This window comes from Erpetoichthys calabaricus, chromosome 10 (genome assembly GCF_900747795.2).
Source record: "Erpetoichthys calabaricus chromosome 10, fErpCal1.3, whole genome shotgun sequence".
Lineage (NCBI taxonomy): Eukaryota > Metazoa > Chordata > Cladistia > Polypteriformes > Polypteridae > Erpetoichthys > Erpetoichthys calabaricus.
Genome location: NC_041403.2, coordinates 139,531,433 through 139,550,115, shown reverse-complemented (window position 1 = coordinate 139,550,115; position 18,683 = coordinate 139,531,433). Strand labels below are relative to the sequence as shown.

At 39.8% G+C, this 18,683-nt stretch overlaps 1 protein-coding gene across 1 annotated transcript in view; it reads left to right on the top strand.

Annotated features, from left to right (window-relative positions):
• vapb (VAMP (vesicle-associated membrane protein)-associated protein B and C) overlaps window positions 1-14,839 on the top strand; it is a 31,256-nt gene extending 16,417 nt beyond the window's left edge. Inside the window, exons 2-6 of the mRNA XM_028811960.2 lie at window positions 6,412-6,564; window positions 11,932-12,035; window positions 12,628-12,708; window positions 12,947-13,123; window positions 13,451-14,839. Coding sequence (XP_028667793.1) covers window positions 6,412-6,564; window positions 11,932-12,035; window positions 12,628-12,708; window positions 12,947-13,123; window positions 13,451-13,612 — 677 coding nt within the window. The 3' untranslated portion in view covers window positions 13,613-14,839. The remainder of the gene's footprint in view (window positions 1-6,411; window positions 6,565-11,931; window positions 12,036-12,627; window positions 12,709-12,946; window positions 13,124-13,450) is intronic.
• The last annotated feature ends 3,844 nt before the right edge of the window (window positions 14,840-18,683 follow it).

The following is an 18,683-nucleotide window of genomic DNA, read 5'->3' as shown; positions in this document are numbered from 1 at the left end:
GTTTTAAAGGATTGCGCGGCTCTCTCTCTCGCGCTGCCTGTGTGTGCCTCTGTGTCTCTCTGGTGCTGCCTGTGTGTGCGCACGGCTCTCTCTCTCGCTCTGCCTGTGTGTGCCTCAGTCTCTCTCTGGCGCTGCCTGTGTGTGCGCGTCTCTCTCTCTCTCGCTCTGCCTGTGTGTGTGTGCCTCTGTCTCTCTCTGGCGCTGCCTCTGTGTGAACCAAGGTCCCACTGAGGTTGACTAATGAAAAGTCAACGTGGCTCAGAGCTGCATGTGGACCGTGGCACAGACAAACAGAAATGACGGCATGTTTTCCGAGGCGTCGCGTCCGAGTTGGTGGGTGTGGCTCTGCGAGTTTTCGTCGTATCCAATGGTCTAAGAGTTGGTGGGCATAGCTCCTTCCTGCGTGCGCCATTGGCGTCTTACTTGTCAGCGGTTTAGTGAATCCACGCCCCTTCTGGCGTGCTTTCAGTGGGTGGCTACTTGTCGGCGGCTTAGTGAATTATATATATAGATGCTGCTGCAGAAAGATAATGCTTTTACCTCCAGCAGGTAATTGACAGCATCTGCTATTGATTGACACCTTACTGATTTGCACACCTCACTCCCCTCTGATTAATACAGGGTGGAGCATTGGCATGTGTTAGCCACATTGGAATGATTCCTTTTCACAGCAGCCATTTTGATATGAAATAGTATGGCAAGTATAGATGTCACTAATGACATTAATGAAGCTTCAATGTAGCATAATTGGAACCTTAATGTCATTACTTACACCTGTGCTTGCAATACTATTTCATGTCAATATGGCTGCTATGAAAAAGGCCCATTAATGGTATGAAACCATGTGATTCCACCTATAATGGTAGCGTGGCAATGACTCAAAACCCAAAGAGCAGATTTTCTGGAGATGTTCATGACATCATAAGCTAGCTTTAGTAAAAAAATTGACCAGTTTTTAATACTATAATCACTCATAACATAACATGTGTCACAGGAGGCTGGGGGGCAGACCCAACCGGGATGCCTGGAAGGACTGGGAGGCGGTTTATTCGTTCCCCGGGCCACATGGGGGCAACTGCCCTGGATAAAGAAGGGACCACGGGGAAGGAGCCAGGAGGCTCAAACCTGTTGGGTCCCGTGGCCGCGCCGGGGGCGCCCTGAGAATTGAGGAGCCCGGGAAACCTGCACTTCCACCACACCTGGACGGGGGGAAGAAGGACCTTCCAGGAATGCCCGGAGTGCTTCCGGATACAAAGGCAGCACTTCTGCCACACCAGGAAGTGCTGCCAGAAGAGTGTCATCAGGCACCTGGAGCATATTCGGGTGGGAATAAAAGGGGCCTCCTAACCTACAATCAGGGAGCTAGAGTCGGGAGGGGGAGCAGGATGAAGCTCCCGTGGAGAGAGGAAAGGCGGCTCACAGACAGTGAAAGGCCCGAGGAAGGGTGTTGTGGTGCGGGAGCACTGTGCTGTGTGTGTGCGGGACTGGTGTTTGGGGACACTTGTTTAAATAAAAGCGTGTGTCATTATGAAGAGTTGGTGTCCACGTGGTTGTGTCCGGGCTGAACCCCTCACACATGGTAATTTTTCATTGTGGGGATAGTGTAGTACTTACTATTCTATTTTTAATATTATAATCACTTATAACATGGTAATTTTTCATTGTGGGGATAGCATAGTACTTATTCAAAATATAGAGTTGGGAAAGACCTTTATAATAATATGGGAACCATTTCTGTGCAACTTATATATTTAGAGAGATATTGCCAGTCAAAGTCAGAATACCAAATAAGTTTAAACTTTATTAGCTTAAATCTCCCTATTGATCTCCATATTGATCCAAAGCGTATGCAATTTCAATTCCATGGGTTACTCATATGACCAAATCAACATGCCAAGGTTCGTTAAAATCTGTGACGATGAGGCTCAAAACTGTGATGATATGACATGGAATTACCCTGGGCAAGAAAATTCTGTGATACCAGCCATTGCAACAATGGGCTATTTTCCCTTGCTGCAATATGCTACCACTGGGTAAAGGTCAGTTCAGAGAGACTGAGGAGGAGTTTTTTCCCACATTCCATCCGCATATTGAATAAGAAAAGCGTTTAGAAATAAAAAATACTCTACTATTATTTGTTATTTAGTGATTATTATTTACCACATATTTATAATTTTAATGACTTTTGAATATTCATAAAGCCATATATTGTTATTGTCTCTTTGTATTATTCTTAAAGGCACCGTCATTGGAGTTGCACAGCTAAGCGTTTCACTATATATTGTACTATATAAATAATTTGTATGTGACAAATAAAATTTGATTTTAACTCCCTATTTATTTATTAAATTGAACCATCAGCAAATCTGGTGCAACTAATCACTACTTGATTCATTTTAATCAAGTGTGCTCTTGTTGAAACTTGACAAATACATAGATTGGCCAGGGTCCCCTGAGGGGAAGCTATCTTACAAAATATAAGACAACAAAAGATATTCGTACTGCTTTTCATTATACAAATGTTTGTTTGCATTTATTCTAATGTTATTTAATGCTTTCATGTGGACAAAAACACTTACTACCCAGATGAGTAGCTTCAGAAATAATTGTATTGAGTGATTTATGAGTTTTGCAAAATACTTTACATGCCTTAGAGATTCACTGTGAATATAAGTACAATGTTCAAGCATTGTGTGTGACTTCCTGTTAAGAATTTAAACCCTGGAGCCTTGGTGTTGAACTGTTCTTTATATTAAATGACCTAGACTGTGTCTTACTGGTAATGTTTTTGAATGTTTTGGTCACATGTTCAGTTTCTTTCAGGCATTTTATGTATTAATGGTTGAGACAGTGGTGATGGTTTGAAGGTTTTTCAGTGTTATGTGCCTGATTGGCATATTCAATAATTTTTTTGTTGTGGTACTTGTATAGATAGATGGAACTTTTTGTCCTGAGGGAAATTTGGCTTTTTACAGAAGATCTTTAAATAAATAAAAACACACAGTATGGTCTAAATACACACCAGAATTACTAAAAAGAAAGAAAATTTTAAAGAAAGAGAACTTCTGACTTGACTGACAGTCAAGTTAACTGCTGTTGACAGAAGGCAAAAGCATTATAGGGTGACTCTAAATTGGAAAAAAAATTCTGGAATTTTCACACTGCACCCAATTCAACACTACACGCCTAGTGTGGATTTTGTGTAAATTTTTTTGACACATTCACAGTACACTCAAAAATGTGTTTGGCCACATCCAATGTAGGGAATGTATCCTATTCTACATTCTGAAGTGAAAGTGAGCAGAAACAGAGCAAACGAGAGAAAGTAGCCCCATCATAGGTTAAATAAAATACTGTAACTACTGTGTTTGTTCAACTACTATTCATATGCATGTCAAGTTAATTTGTGACTCAAAATTGGCCACATGTTGTGTGAATGAGATTTGCGATGGACTGGCACACATTCTAGGAACATTTTCTGCTTTTCACGCAATGAAACATGGATGGGCACCTGTCCCCCCCAATTGTTGTATGCAGGTTTGATAAACGGACTACATTCCAGCACTTCTGATACATTACAAACATTTAATTTTTCTGTGTCTTGGCTTTTTTTTTTGTATATTTGGAAGTTGAGCTCTTATGAATGTTTTATGTGTTTTATCAATGAAGTATTAGTGATGTTAGCATGCTAATGATGTCACAAAACAGTGTAGCACAAGGCACATTTTTAGCAAAAATGAGTTGTAGCAGATTGCTCTTTTGATTCAGAGGCAGAAAAACAGCATACCATATACAGAGGACGTTCTCTGTTTTGGTGTATAAGTATGGTAAACCAGAGAATATTGTTGATTTGCTTTCAGTGCCTAAATCCATCCCAACCCCAACCTTCCTTTCATTATTATTGGTGGTTTTCTTGGCAGTTCAAAAAGACAGAACAATCCTGTCTGGGTAGTATGTTTTACCTTTATAAAACTAAATCATTGGGGAGTTTGGGGGGTGTTGAGGGCTGACTGCAGAAGTGGCATTTTAAAAATTTCTTCACTACTCGCCAGGGGCCTCATGCATAAGCCGTGCGTAGAATTCACACTAAAACATGGTATAAGGACAAAGGCGGAAATGTGCGTACGCACAAAAAAATCCAGATGCATAAATCTGTGCGTTCACCAACTTCCACATTCTTCTGCTCCATAAATCACGGTCAGCGTGAAAAGTAACGCACATGCACGTGCCTGCTGCCCCACCCAAACTCCTCCCAGAACTACGCCTCTTTGAATATGCAAATCAATATAAATAGCCCTTAAGCTTGGCGTTCTGTGAAAAGGGAATGGCAAAAGCACGGGGTGTGGGGATAGAACAATTTCAGCGAATACCAAGTGGAGGCAAGGAAAAACGTACTATTTGTTGGTTTAAACAGTGGTATAAACAACAAAAGGAAGTTGATCGAGTGACAGAGTGTCAGAGAAACTCGAAAGCTCAAGTTCACAAAGTTGCACAGTGCTGAAATAAAAAAAGTTGTCAGATATCAAAGTCGCCGTAAAAAGGCGAGTCGTAGCCCACCATCTCAGTGTCATATGAAAGCTTATTAGGGTACAGAGAAAAGAAAAAAAGATAGGGACACAGTGAGAAAAAAGGTTGAAATGTCAACTTTAATCTCGAAATTTCCACATAAACTTCTTCTTTAAATCATTTAATTTACTAGTTTCTCAAATCCCATCGCAACTAAAGTAGCACATTAAATGCTTTGTTTTGTATGTGTTTTTTCTATGTGCTCTGTGTGTGAATCACTACGTGCTTCTTAAACGGGCTTTCTCTTCCTCCAACATGACACAGAATCCATTACATTCGTGATATTACAGTTCTCTGAATAATTAAAATAATGAGATGTATGCTTGATATCATTTTCATGATGATAGGAGGTAAAGCATGTTATTAAACATGGGAACACGGTGGCACAGTGATAGTGATGAGCTGGCGCCCTGTCCAGAGATGTTTCATGCCTCCCGCAAGATGCTTGCTGCGCCGTGCGCAACCTTCGATGAAATAATTTATTGCAGCAGTACTGTCTCTTTCAAATGTACTAACCTCCAATTCCTGTCCTTCCTTTTCTTTCTCCAAGTAACCAATCGCCACACAATCTGCTCTGTAATAGATGTTAAGCCATCTGTAAGCTTAGAACGCCGATACTTAAAAACTTTTAAGGAACATTGAAATATCTTCTTAGTACATGTTTAGTTATTCCATCCATCTATCCTTCCAGTGTTGCCTCAGCACCAGCAAGAATACAACGTGAGACAGGAACAATTCCTGAACTAGCTAGCGCTGCGCCACCGTGTCCTCACATGTTTAATTATTAACAATATACATTATTTAAATGATAACATTTTATCTGTATAATGTAATAAACATATTTTGCTGCATTTCATCTTAAAAATGATATTGTCATCATTTGTAAATCCGCGCTTTATAAAGTGGCTCAGGTTGTGCAATATTATAACTGTATTGCAAGTTTACAGTGAGGTGATTGTACTTATAAGTACAAACAGTTCTACAAGGAGCACTTGATGGACTGATTGAGTGCGTTTACAGTTCTTGGGATGAAACTGTTACTGAATCGCAATGTCCCTACAGGAAAGGCTCTGAAGCGTTTGCTGTATGAGAGCAATTCAATAGACAGCATGGCTGAGGCAGCGTGTGCTTGATGCTGTATACCGATAATTCTCTTTCCAATCAGCTGCTGTTGAGCTGTGATTCCACACTCAGATACAGTGATCTAAATACTCTGAGTGGTGCAGTGAAAGTAATATGGAAAAGGTGATCCACTGTGGCAACCCCTAACGGGAGCAGCAGAAACAAGAAGAAGGTGCAGTGAGAGTAACAACTCTAAAGCAGCTATGGTATTTGGAATAGTTTGGCCATTCCGTGGACCATTATATTGTTACAGGTTAATTACAATCAGATGCCTTACCTCATAAACAATATGCGGTTCATTTCTGTGTATTTGTAAAGCCGCGTCAGGGTTGTGCATCTAAAAAAGAAAGGAAAACCACACCTGAACAAAAGCACTGCTTTGACGCTGGGTGCCGCCAGTTTGCAAAACTGATTGGAGAACTTGCTTACGCCAGGGTTTTAACTAGCTTGAAAATGTACATGGCTTTACACCAAGTTTAGGTTTTATACATTGCGATTTGAGCGTGGAAACGGGCTTACGCAATATTTTTGTCCGTACGCACCATTTATACATGAGGCCCCAGGGCATTACTAAATGTAACAGTAACTGTGTATACTTGTTTGTTCTGTTTTTTTTTTATGTTTGTGTAGCTCTGTATGCAGGCTTTTGTTGTGTTCAATTCAGAAAGCTTAACTCCTGCCGTGAAAGTACTGTACTAATCTACAGTATCTCTGTTCTTTAAGGTCCATTTACAGATGTTGTCACTACAACCCTGAAACTCAATAATCCGTCAGAAAAAAATGTCTGCTTTAAAGTGAAGACTACAGCACCTCGCCGCTATTGCGTTCGACCCAATAGTGGTGTCATTGATGCTGGGACATCCATCAACGTCTCTGGTATGTATCCTAAGTAACAGTCCTCTATTGTATGAAAATATAAGATCTGGGGGGTATTTTTCGTACGTGGATTAGTCGTTTAGCCAGATGTAATTGTTGACGATTTGGCCTGATCCTGGGTCTGTCGGTTTTTCGAAACTCTTGCTGGAAGTATTGTTATAGCAACACATCCTAATCCTCAAACCTGCTTGGAGCAGGTTTGTTCTACGTAAACAAGGATTAGTTTACACACATAATCAGTGACGGTGTGTGAAAGTCATCCAGTCATGGCTTCGCCGTTCATGAATGAGCGACCAATTAATATCGGTGCGCAAATTATACGCACTCCGGGCGCTCCGGTTTCCTCCCACAGTCCAAAGACATGCCGGTTAGGTGGATTGGCGATTCTAAATTGGCCCTAGTGTGTGCTTGGTGTGTGGGTGTGTTTGTGTGTGTCCTGCGGTGGGTTGGCACCCTGCCCAGGATTGTTTCCTGCCTTGTGCCCTGTGTTGGCTGGGATTGGCTCCGGCACACCCCCGTGACCCTGTGTTCGGATTCAGCGGGTTGGAAAATGGATGGATGGATGGAAATTATACGCAGAGAATTTCATATAGAGAGGATTTTGCGCGATCGGCAAGATCCTTTATTGCTCCTGGAGGAAATTCTTTTTGAAAGATACCGCTTTAGCCGAGGGGGAATATTGTACCTCAAAGATTTATTAGCATCTTATATTCGAAGTCAAACTCGGTGAAGTCGGGCTCTCACAACCACACAGACAGTATGCATTGCTTTGAGGTTTTTTACAATATACAGTATACTTTTTATATACTGTAGGCGATACGGAAAATCTAACTAAAGTGCAGTTTGCCAGGCAATTCGTAAAGTCTGTTTGGCTCTGAAAGATTTCCTTTGGGTTTTCATAGTGTTTCCAGGACACCTGTGTGTGCAGACAATAAAAGAGGCGTTTCATGCCATTGCAGGTAGGCAACACACAGGCAAAAACACCCACATTCCATGAAGAATCTCAATCAGCCTAACATTCTCATTACCAGGATTTCCAAATGTGATTGGGGCACATGGGACTGATCAGAGTGGAGTTTGATCAAACATTATTTGGAAAATGTACCTCTCCTCGTGATGAATAATCAGACACAGTGTCTTCATGAAATATATGACCTTCGTCAATATCTCGTTGGTCAGACACAGGTTCAAGGGATATGACATTCCCTGCAACTGACCCAACAAAAAAGAGGGCTATATGGAACATACCTATGGCACACATGGAGGACAAATATATTCAATGACCATCCTTTACCTGAAATGAAGTGACCACTGCATCCTGCCACTGGTTCTGAGGAGGAGCTTCCCCCTGGAATGCCCTTCAGAAACAGGGCGATGGGCATTTTGCTGGAGAGCCAACTCTTCTGCAGGGGTTAGGTCTGGATCGCGTGGACCTCCACCTGTTTTTTGCTTGTCTGCCTTCTTATTAGCTTTACAATTAATGTTTTTTATATTATATATGATTATTAATGTCAACAATTCTTTAAATAGTTATATTCCAATATTTACCAGTTTGAAGTATATTCTTGTACTTCACTTTAACCTGTTCCCATGTTCTCCTTGTGCTCACGTTTGATCTGGAATTATGACATATTAAATAATAATCTGACACATAGGAAATGAAACGCTGCATTCAGTAAGTACAATGCACACTACTTAGCATTTAATTTGTCTGCCACTTTTTGCCAGCCATCTTTTCTGGTCTGGGCTGCTTTTGCAGTGTTACCCCTTGTGCATATTAAATCTTGAAATTCTTCATGTCCTTCGAATAAAAGGTCTTGTGCCGCGTGTGTGGAAAATAATGCGCCCCTTCTTTCGTCATTTTGTTGCAGCCTATCAAAGACTTGCTGATCATGTTTTCTAGACTCAATATATATGGGCTTTTCACTCAGCGCGGGCGCGCGCATTCATCTCGTATGATTAGATCCAGCTCGACTAATCTAATACACAGCTGCGTTTGAAAAACCGACCTATCCCAGATGAGTGTCACCGGCATTAACTTATCCAAGATGAGGCACCTGATCTCGGATGATTTAAGCGACGTACGAAAAATACCCCCCTGTACCTGCTGATCTGTTAGTATGTCATAGGAGTTGGTTGTGTTAGAGTTTTAAATGTTTAAACCATATGGAAATTTTCCTCGAAAGCTTGCATATTGTAATCTTTTTAGTTAGCCAATAAAAGGTGTCATTTTGCTTGACTGCTGACTATTTGCAACAAATAAATTGGTGAAAAGGTTTAGAAACAGTTCCACTTTCATTATCAATGTACTGCTTTTCTGCAGCTGAATGAAGGGCACCTACTTGATGCTAACACACCTGTACTGATGCTGTCTTTTTTTGTACTAAGCACAAAGCAGTAATATAAACTCCCAAGTTCAAGGATACTATAAACATTGAGGAAAACTTTTGGTTTGAAAAAAAATATTTAGAATGATATATATTTATTTTCTCAATTAATATTAAAGTTTTGGGTTACACACTTTGTATGTGACAAGTTTAGTATAAATTGGAGATCAGTTTATAATTACGCTTGACAATAAGGTCGTTAGTCATTTGAAACTGAAGGTGCAGTATTATGTAAAGTACTGTGTGTGCTACTTTCCTGTAAACAGAAATCTACTTTGTTTTAAATAAAAAACAGTTGTTCCTGTTTAAGGGATTTTGGAGCAGAATCAACTACAGTAGAGCTCCTTGTAAAGCATTTGTTTTTCGAGATTCTTGAGTTTTGTCCATACAGTTAAAAAAATTACATCCCGTCGATTCAAATATGCTGTAGGTATACACAAGTGTGTTTCTATAGAAGAAATGCTAGGAAATAGAAATATTTTCTAAACACCCTGCAATCAAAACAAAATAATGTCCAGGTTTGTTTTAAAGTTAAAAAATAAGAAATTGTTGTTTAATCATAGCCTCCACTATTCAATTGCGTATTAATTTCCTGAATGCAAATAAGTGGCACAAGGGAGATTAGAATGTACATGTAAAAGTTAACAGATAAACATGCAGTGTACAAATGTATATAATATTTTGTTTTTTTTAATTTACATGCCCAAATTAAATATTAACATTTGATATTATAGTAGTTAAGAAATGCAAAAATATTTAAATCGTTTAATTGAGTTTAATTTACTCTTTGTTATAAATTGCTTTAATTATGTTGTAATTAACTGAAGTTGTGGCTCAGTGGTTAGTGATAACGCTTCACTGTCCTAGGGGACCTAGAGTCTCCTTTATGTGGCTTCAGGCATGAAAATATGCTAACAGTACAATAAAATCCACTTTTTAAAACATGGCCTGCGCACATTTCTACATTGTTTCACCTTTGTAAATCACACTCATCTTGTAAATGTGCTTACATGAATGTGCCTTTAGCTGGTTGCTGTCCTGAAACAACCATATATAGACTACGCTAATCAGCCTCATAAATGGGTAATCACAGTGCTGCACAACATCATTGGCTTGTTAGTGCAGCCTCCTACCTGACTGTGGTATAGCAGGTCCACAGCTCAGATAAAAGCCCAGTTTTAAATAGATAATCGCCGCACTCACGGCTTAGAGGGGGCGTGGTAGTGTGGCCAGAGCGGTTTCTGGGTGTTGCCATGATGTGGGCGGTCCTCACTTAAGTGTACAGGTAAGGAGTCGTCCGCATCCGTAATTGATGCCGGAAGCTGCTAATCACCACACCTGATCCAAAGGGAGAAAGTGTTGGAAGAAAAAAGGAAAGAACGGGAACATAAGTTAAGGGAGAAGAAGGTGGCAGGAAGGAAAAAGCCAGGCAGGAGCATGGCGCAAAACCCGCATCGTCACACTGACACATTGAGACCCCTTTACATGCATTCGACAAGTATGTGGTTGCACTGTGCATCTGATCGTGCAAGGTCATGTGCGGTATTATAGCACCTCTCCTCTGCATTCTGAGGGTTGGCGGTGGGGGGCGGCGTAAGGTGCCACTGTCTAAGTGGGTAGCCACTATTATCTGGCACATGTAATGACAGGATTGCTGTTACAAAGAATTGTACAGGCCATATAAAAAAGTGTGGTTTCAGCCAGTTACCTTACCAACAAGCCACCTGCCACATACAGTATCATCCCGTCTGTCAAATCTTCTTTCCCTCAAAATAAATAAATTACTGGTTGACCCAGACCACTGAGCTGTGACATTTTGTCAGTCTCATCTTGGCTTCACAAATGGCTTGTGCATTAATGTAGTGAAACTTCTTGGGGTTAACAAACATTCTCGTTAGATGCCCTTCTTCCAATATGAGTGTAGTAAAGTTCTTTGATTATGTTAGGCGATCCGGGCATTGCTGCAAATTGTAATTTTATGCTTACAAAACCATGTTATGTTTTATGTTTGTACACCCACGCCATAGGAAAATTGGATGTAGTATCTGTCCAAGCGGTTAATGTCTTCCAGCACAGCAGGCATGATGGAGGGAAGCTTGGCAGAGATACTCCTGACCTGTCAGCCAGTTCCCTGAAAAATGACAACAGGAAGCCTATATAAACTGATGATACCCAAAAAAAAGTTCTTCAGGGCAAATGCTCTGCATTGACATCCTTTTAATGGAACTAAAATAGACTCGGCACATCATATTCATCATTTCCAAGATTTAATGTTTGTTACACCAATGCAATTACAGTATAAAAACTGCTCAGTGATGTGAATTATTATTCACACAAGCCATCATTTTAGCTGGTTTGGCTGCATTTTCTTTCTTGATCAAAGGGCTTGTCATTTACCAGTTTTTCCAAAATGTTGCTCACGGAAGAGTCAGAGTTACCATAAATATAGGCATGTGCTTTCAGCAAATTTTCTTTTATAAATTCAGAGGTTAGTGTGGAAAGCTGCATACACACATTTTAGGGCTCTTTTTGTGCATGCTAAAGTGTTACAAATCTGACCCCTGGGCCTTATTTTAGTTTGATCGCTGTCATATATAAAGTTGCCCATTCTCCTCAAGTAGATCTACTCCTGATTCTGAGGTCTTCTCTGTGATGTATCAAAGGCTAGCATCACGAGAAAGGCAGTGCCAGTAAATTAAGCTGTGACTCCTTGGTACCATTTTTAAAAGCATGTTCAAAAATGGAAGAAGTAGTTCGTGGAAACAGTTAACAATTGCAGTACAAGTTCACACAAATGGGTTTGTAAAATGCTTCGTATGTGCACCACTCCCTTGTAAAAATGCCAGTAGCCTAGGTTTAAGGTATTGCAATCCTGCACAACTGGCAAAATCCTGGAAGTGACAATTGTCTTGGTATCATGATTCTATCTTCAAAACTCTGATATGTGCACATGTTATCCCTTCTGTTTCATTCCTTTTAGTCATGTTACAACCATTTGACTATGATCCTAATGAGAAAAGCAAGCACAAGTTTATGGTGCAGTCTATGGTGGCTCCTTCAGATATGACGGATATAGAGGGAGTGGTAAGTACATCTGTATTTAGTTTTTTCTGGTGTAGTAGGCAAACAGGTATATTTGGCCATAAACAGGTGCAGTACTTTTCATCCATGGTAATTATTTTGTGGCAGGCAGCTTGGTGCTTCTTCCTTCTTCCTCACAGCTCTAGGAGACTAGGTTCAATTACAGCTTGGCTGTTTGTCTTGTCTTTATGGCATGTCATTACATTTTACCTCGGAAAATTCTGGGCAAGTTGTGTCACAATGATCAGCAGTTCAGAACATTCTCTATATATGTAAGTGTGCTTCTCATGGACTAGTTCTCCATTCCTGCTGGGTTCCTGCTTTGCACCAGGATAAGCAAACGGTTCTTGTGATCCTTAAATTGGGTAACAAGGATAAGTAAAAGGACTGATGAATGGCTTTATGGTAGAAGACACATATCAAATGTTATAGGAAAGAGTTAGATTGTGAGTATTATCAAACATAAGTACTGGTACATTTGAGAGTCAGGGCTCCATTATATTCCGGGGTAACAGATGAACAGTCTCTATTTAATTTAAATATTGCTTAGAATCGTGTAAAGATTATGGATGACACATACCGTCCTCTTCTGCAGTGGAAAGAAGCTAAACCTGAAGAGCTGATGGACTCCAAGCTACGATGTGTCTTTGAGCTTCCAGCTGAGAATGAAAAGCCTGTAAGTGTTAACCATACACGTGGGTCTAGATGATCCATGCTTGGTCTCATGTGAGTGATGCTTGATCGTTTTGTGCTTTCCATGTTATGGCATACCATAGCAAGTCTTAGAGTCATATACTTCATCTACTGAAAATGCAAAGTAATTATTTTGTTAGTGTTAGAAGAAAAGGTTATCATAAAACATCCCATTGGTATAAAGTTTAATTCCTTTTTTCTATATATATATTTTAAAACAGCATGACTCTGATGCAAACAGAATTATGTCCACAAGTGCAATAAAGACAGAATCCTCATCTTTATCCAAATCGGTCAGCTCCTCTCTGGATGATGGTGAAGCTAAAAAGGTAATTGAGGAGTGTAGAAGGCTTCAGATAGAGGTTCAACGACTGAGAGAAGAAAACAAACTTATAAAGGTAAGTGTGAGAATAAAAAAAGTAAGCTATTCAAGTGAAGATCTATAAGAGCATGCAGAAGCACCCAACATGTGTTCTCATTTTTTTGTAAGAAGGTGCTGTTGTGAATTATCTTACTTTTCTCAAAGCAGATTCTTTGGGTACTTTTACATCCCAGATTTTGAACGGGAAAATAAATGCCACAGAACGTGTTTCCTTGTGTGGGTATATTTTGTGTGATTTTCATCCTTGTAAACAGATGCATCATCTTACTGTGTGTACGAAAGACTGGAAGTGTCATGAAGCTTAAGCAAATGAGACCTAATTTGCCTCAACTTTCTCTCATAGGAGGATGATGGCCTCCGAATGAGAAGAACCTCTCCAGTGGCTAGTGGAACTTCAACAGGTGCTACATCTGTAATGAAGGAAGAAGGGCCTACCACTCGACTGCTTGCACTGTCTGTTTTATTCTTTATTATTGGTGTTATTACAGGGAAATTGGTCTTGTAGAATCAGCATGTGAATGGAATATCCATTCTGGTTTGATCAAAATGCCATATCACTGGGGTAGTATTGAATCATACTGTGTTTAAAAATAAAACAAAAACTCATGAAAGAGTCTCACAGGTCTTGCCTTTAATTAATTAATCTTCCCCCTCCCATCTTGCACAGATACTTTTAATTTTAATGGGAAAATCATATCTTGCGTTGGGGAAACCAAGAAAATGCGTGTTTGCGGAGATGTAGGAAAGAATGAAATCGTGCAGGGGTGCAGCATAAATGGTAATTTGCTGACCCTTAAGTAAAAGTGCATTTATCACCTAGGTTCAGCTGTGTCACTACAGTTAATGTGAAGCTGCCACAGCCGGCCAAGGAGACACCGCTCGTCTGGCCATTAGGTCCCTCTCCCGTCTGGGTGGTATACGTTTTCACAATGTTCCTGTTATACTTCCAAACTGTAGTGGTGACAGCTCACATGATCCTGTCTGATCCAATCCAGCGCTGGCATTTACCAGTTGGGTTAATTAGACCAGTGAGCTCCCTCCTCCGTTTGTGATTGCTGCTCATTTCCTCATAATGTTCAAGACTCCATCCATACCAACTGTTGGACTCTGCAAAATCTTTTCACGCACTGTATATACATATATAAATATATATATATAAATATATATAAAATTAGTCAAATTTATCCTGGAAATTGTACTGATGAAACTCGGCTTGCAAAGATGAAATATACTGGATACTGTTTAGATTTTTGTCCAAGAGGATGTTTATAACTGGCTGCCATCTAAAATTTAAAATGACTGTCTTAACGGGACCACTTTGTGACTAGAAGTAGGTTTCGCTTTTTTTTTTTTTTCTTTCTGTTCTTTTTTTTTTTTTTTGAGACAAAAATGTCAATGAAATACTGTTGAAGTTTAAATAATTTTAATGTATTACATGTCAATTACAAATTGTAATAAAATAACTTGCAAAATGAAATGAGTTCTTTCTAAAAATTTATAGAAAGGTGGAAAGTGTTATTTGTGCCGAGAGGGGGTGACCTCCCCCTTGCGTATTCTGCAGAGACCATCACCACATTTGTCACAATTGTCGGCAAACAGTTTGTACGTATATAAATAACAATCTTAAGAAATTAATACTCATAATTATCTAGTCTATTGCGTAACGACCGACCCTGTTGGACTATGTAGCATCTTAATAAATTAAATAAAGCCCCATACCTGCTTTGTTTCAGCTGCTTTTGTTTTGTTTTTGCTTTATTTTTCATTTGTTTTTTGCTGTTTTTACGTTGACTATGGTAGGGAGTACAGTGTTCTACTTCTCCTGTCTGTGTTTCCTGTAAACATAATATAAAAATGTAAGTAGTAGTTTAGGATCCACCAGGTGTAGCTCATGTATGCTTCTTTCAGATCCCGCATGGCAGCATGTCTTTGCAGATCAAGGTGTGCTGTATTCGTGTGTCAACAATGCGTATGAGAAGCTGACAACACAGTTCCCACTTGATTTGTTTTCTCTCTAATCTTTGGTGCTTATTCTTGCATACAAAGCAATTTTCAGTTTATTCAACAGTAAGATGTTTCATGTAAAATGTGTTTAGTATGCAAAGTACTTATTTTATATCTTGTGACTGAATAGCTAGTCATTTTTGAAATAATGGATGTACTGTCATCTTGGATCAGTTCCCAGCCTAGTTTGGACCGCAGGTGTTTGGAGTCCAACGCCACACAAGCCCTACATGGTCTACTCCTGCTGGTGCAATGAAAGAGCCAGATACGTATCTTTAAGTTCCCTTTAATGCAGGCATGACTTGCTTTAAAATGAAACCAAATTGGTCGCCCCCGGTGTTTCGTAGGCTCTTCCAGCATCCATTAAATAGCAGTATGACACGCGTTTCAAGTCTCACAGCACTAGGAACACTCAGCTTCTGTAATCAGCTTCACAGTTAAAACTCCACACTTACTTGAGAGGAGACATGTCGGTCAACACCAGGAATGTGTTCGTTTACTTCTGGCTTTAAGCTCTTTTGAGGAATCTGGACCGCATATGAAGGGACTCCAAAGCCACACAAGCCCTACATACTGTACTCCTGCTGGTACAACTAAACAGCCAGACATGTATATTAAAGTTCCCTTTAATACAGGCATGACTGGCATCAAAATGAAACCAAACTGGTCGTTCCGTAGGTTCTTCCAGCGTCCGTGAAATAACAATATGACACGAGTATCAAGTCTCACAGCACTTATCTCTTAATGTCTAGGAATGATAAACTATTGTAATCGGCTTCACATTTAAACTCTGCACTTAATTGAGAGAGTGTGTATATGTGTATGTATGTACATATAAAAAAAAAAAATATATATATATATAAAATATTTGCAGCAGGAGATCCACAAAGGGAGAAACATGAATCACATATCATAAAGTAGTTTTTATTCCTGAGCTTTCAACCCCTGCCAGGATAATGCTTAGACTTACAAGAATCAAAGGCAATATATAGCACAAACTTACGGGGGGGGGGGGGGGAGGTGGCTAAGTCAGTGTGATCAGGAGGGGGCAAACTTAAAAAGAACATGTTCATAATAAATAAATTGTACACCCAATACCCCCCTCCTGATCACACTGACTTAGCCACCTCCCCCACCCCTCCACGTAAGTTTGTGCTATATATTGCCTTTGATTCTTGTAAGTCTAAGCATTATCCTCTGATGAAGACCCCTGGCAGGGGTTGAAAGCTCAGGAATAAAAACTACTTTATGATATGTGATTCATGTTTCTCCCTTTGTGGATCTCCAGCTGCAAATATGCAAACCGTATCACAGACCTTCTCTTCCATATATATATACTACTTTCTAAAAGACCCTTTACATTTAAAAGGAGGGTGAAAAGTACAGCGTATATTGTTAGCTAATTTGAAAGATGCCATTTAGCATATTTTATTCAGTATAACCCCTCACAATTGGTCAGTATAGGCCTGTTGTGTTATTTCTGTCATGACCACCTATGATGTGCAGTGGTCAGATTGTTGGAATTTTGTAAAATGTGTACAGTTATTATTGGAACAAATACAGCTGTATTAGCTTGCCTTTCAGAAGAGAGCTTGTCTGTTGCTCTTTTACAAATATTAAAACTCAGGCCACTTCCAGAACAAGCCATGTTTGAAAGCACGTGCAACAACAGAATAAGTGGCTATAAATTTGCACAAAGCACTTTAACAGTTTTACTGTGGTTAACCACCCGTGTAAGGATGATAAATGGGAAGCATCTGCTTGTGCTTTAAAACCTGGAGTGGCAAGGTCTCTTCTAATTTGCCGTAATGAGTACTGGCTGGGCGGACACAGGACCAGAGAGGTCTTGGGGAGGACGCTTTACACCTGCTCGCATCTACTTGATTAGGAGAATAACCGAGACACGGGAGTGAGGGCTGAAGGCTTCTGCTTAGTCCTTCTGAAATCCAATTCAAACTAGCTAATGAACTTCCCATTTAATTAGATTTGAAACATTTACATATTTCTTCATTAATCTTTTGACACGGAGGGGCTTGGTTTTCTGAGAAATATGAATGTAGAACTGAATTTTCTTTTTTTTTCAGTTTAGGCTAGTTTTCCGTTTCTGCAGGTTCTGACAAATATCTTTTTTAATAGTCTGGATGGTTCCAAAAAAGAAACCATTTTCTGGTGTGTAGCCACAGATGTGGAGATTAATGGAATTTATTTGTGGGCCACTAAAATGTTCACATCTGCGTCTAGTCAGTTGAGAGCAACTGTGTTTTTGGAACCTTTTACATTTTAAATAATTGGTTTGTAAAGTGAAAAGAGAGACTAAAATTACAATTTAAATGGTATAAAATAATTTAAATATATGAAAAGTACAGTTTCTATTACTGTTTACTGTTTTCTCCTTGGTGTGCCGGACCGGACAAAGCGGAGGTTTTCAAATTCAGATGTGAATTAGCTTTGCTTGAAGGTTTTTTCTTTTTACAGTTAAATCCAAATTATAATACCAAAATAAAGACCCGTACCTCCCCAGATGTACTAGAACTTCTTGTTTAATTTGATCTGAAGCTCTGTATTGACTAATATAGAGATATTTTGTGAGGGAATATTTCAGGGCTTAGCAGTGATTGATTGATTTGAGCTTCCCTTCTGTTTTTAATGAGCTTTGGAACAGATGTGGCAATCAATTTTTAGACTCGAGTCATTTGTAACTTAACTCATAACGTGGGTCCATGCTTACCACACTGCTCAACAGCAGCATTTTCCTTAGTTTTGTTTTTTATTGAATATGAAGTAAGACTAGTAGCAAAACTGAGCCAGGACTATCAACTTGTTTGAGTAGGAAAAATCCACGAAAAGCATTCCTCAAAATATCTGGTTACCAAGCTCATGATGTTTCCGCTGGTCTCCTTCAGATTTCTTACATTTCGTATGCCGCCTGTCCTGTAAGCGGAAAGCATGATGCAGAAACCAGAACAGGATAAAATGAAAGCTTACGCCTTCCTTAAGTAGTAATAAGCGACCAAAAGGAACGTTTAAACACCTGAATGGACCCCTTAAAGACCAGTGAAGTCACATCAGTGCAATAGTGAGTGGAAAAACCCGGCTTGAACGTTAAGATTTGAACAAGACTCCCTGCTACGCATCCGCTCACTTCATTCTCCCCGTATTCGCTTATGGGTGCCAAGGAAAGTGTTCATCCCCTAGGAGACCCTGTATCAGTAATAAACAAGGAACACACAGACAATCCCCGGGGGGTTTTTACGTGGCGCTCTGGTGTAGGCTGCCATCACTGGCTTCAGACCTGAAAAAGGTTTACAGCCCGGCTGGTGTGCAAAAGCTGCAGCCCAAGCGATTACCTCATAGTGCTTAGTGGGTCACAGCAAGCCTTTCTGGAACTAATGGGAAAAATGTGTTTGGCTCGCCTTTGTCTCAACCATTCTGTTGCCTTCAGCTTCAGCTGATCTATAATGAAACTATGAGGTTTATGGCTTCATTATACCTATTACAGCAGCAAAAGTGCAACATTCCTAATTTGAGTGGCACAGGCAGCAGTCTTGCTGTTAGACAGAGCCAAACAGCAG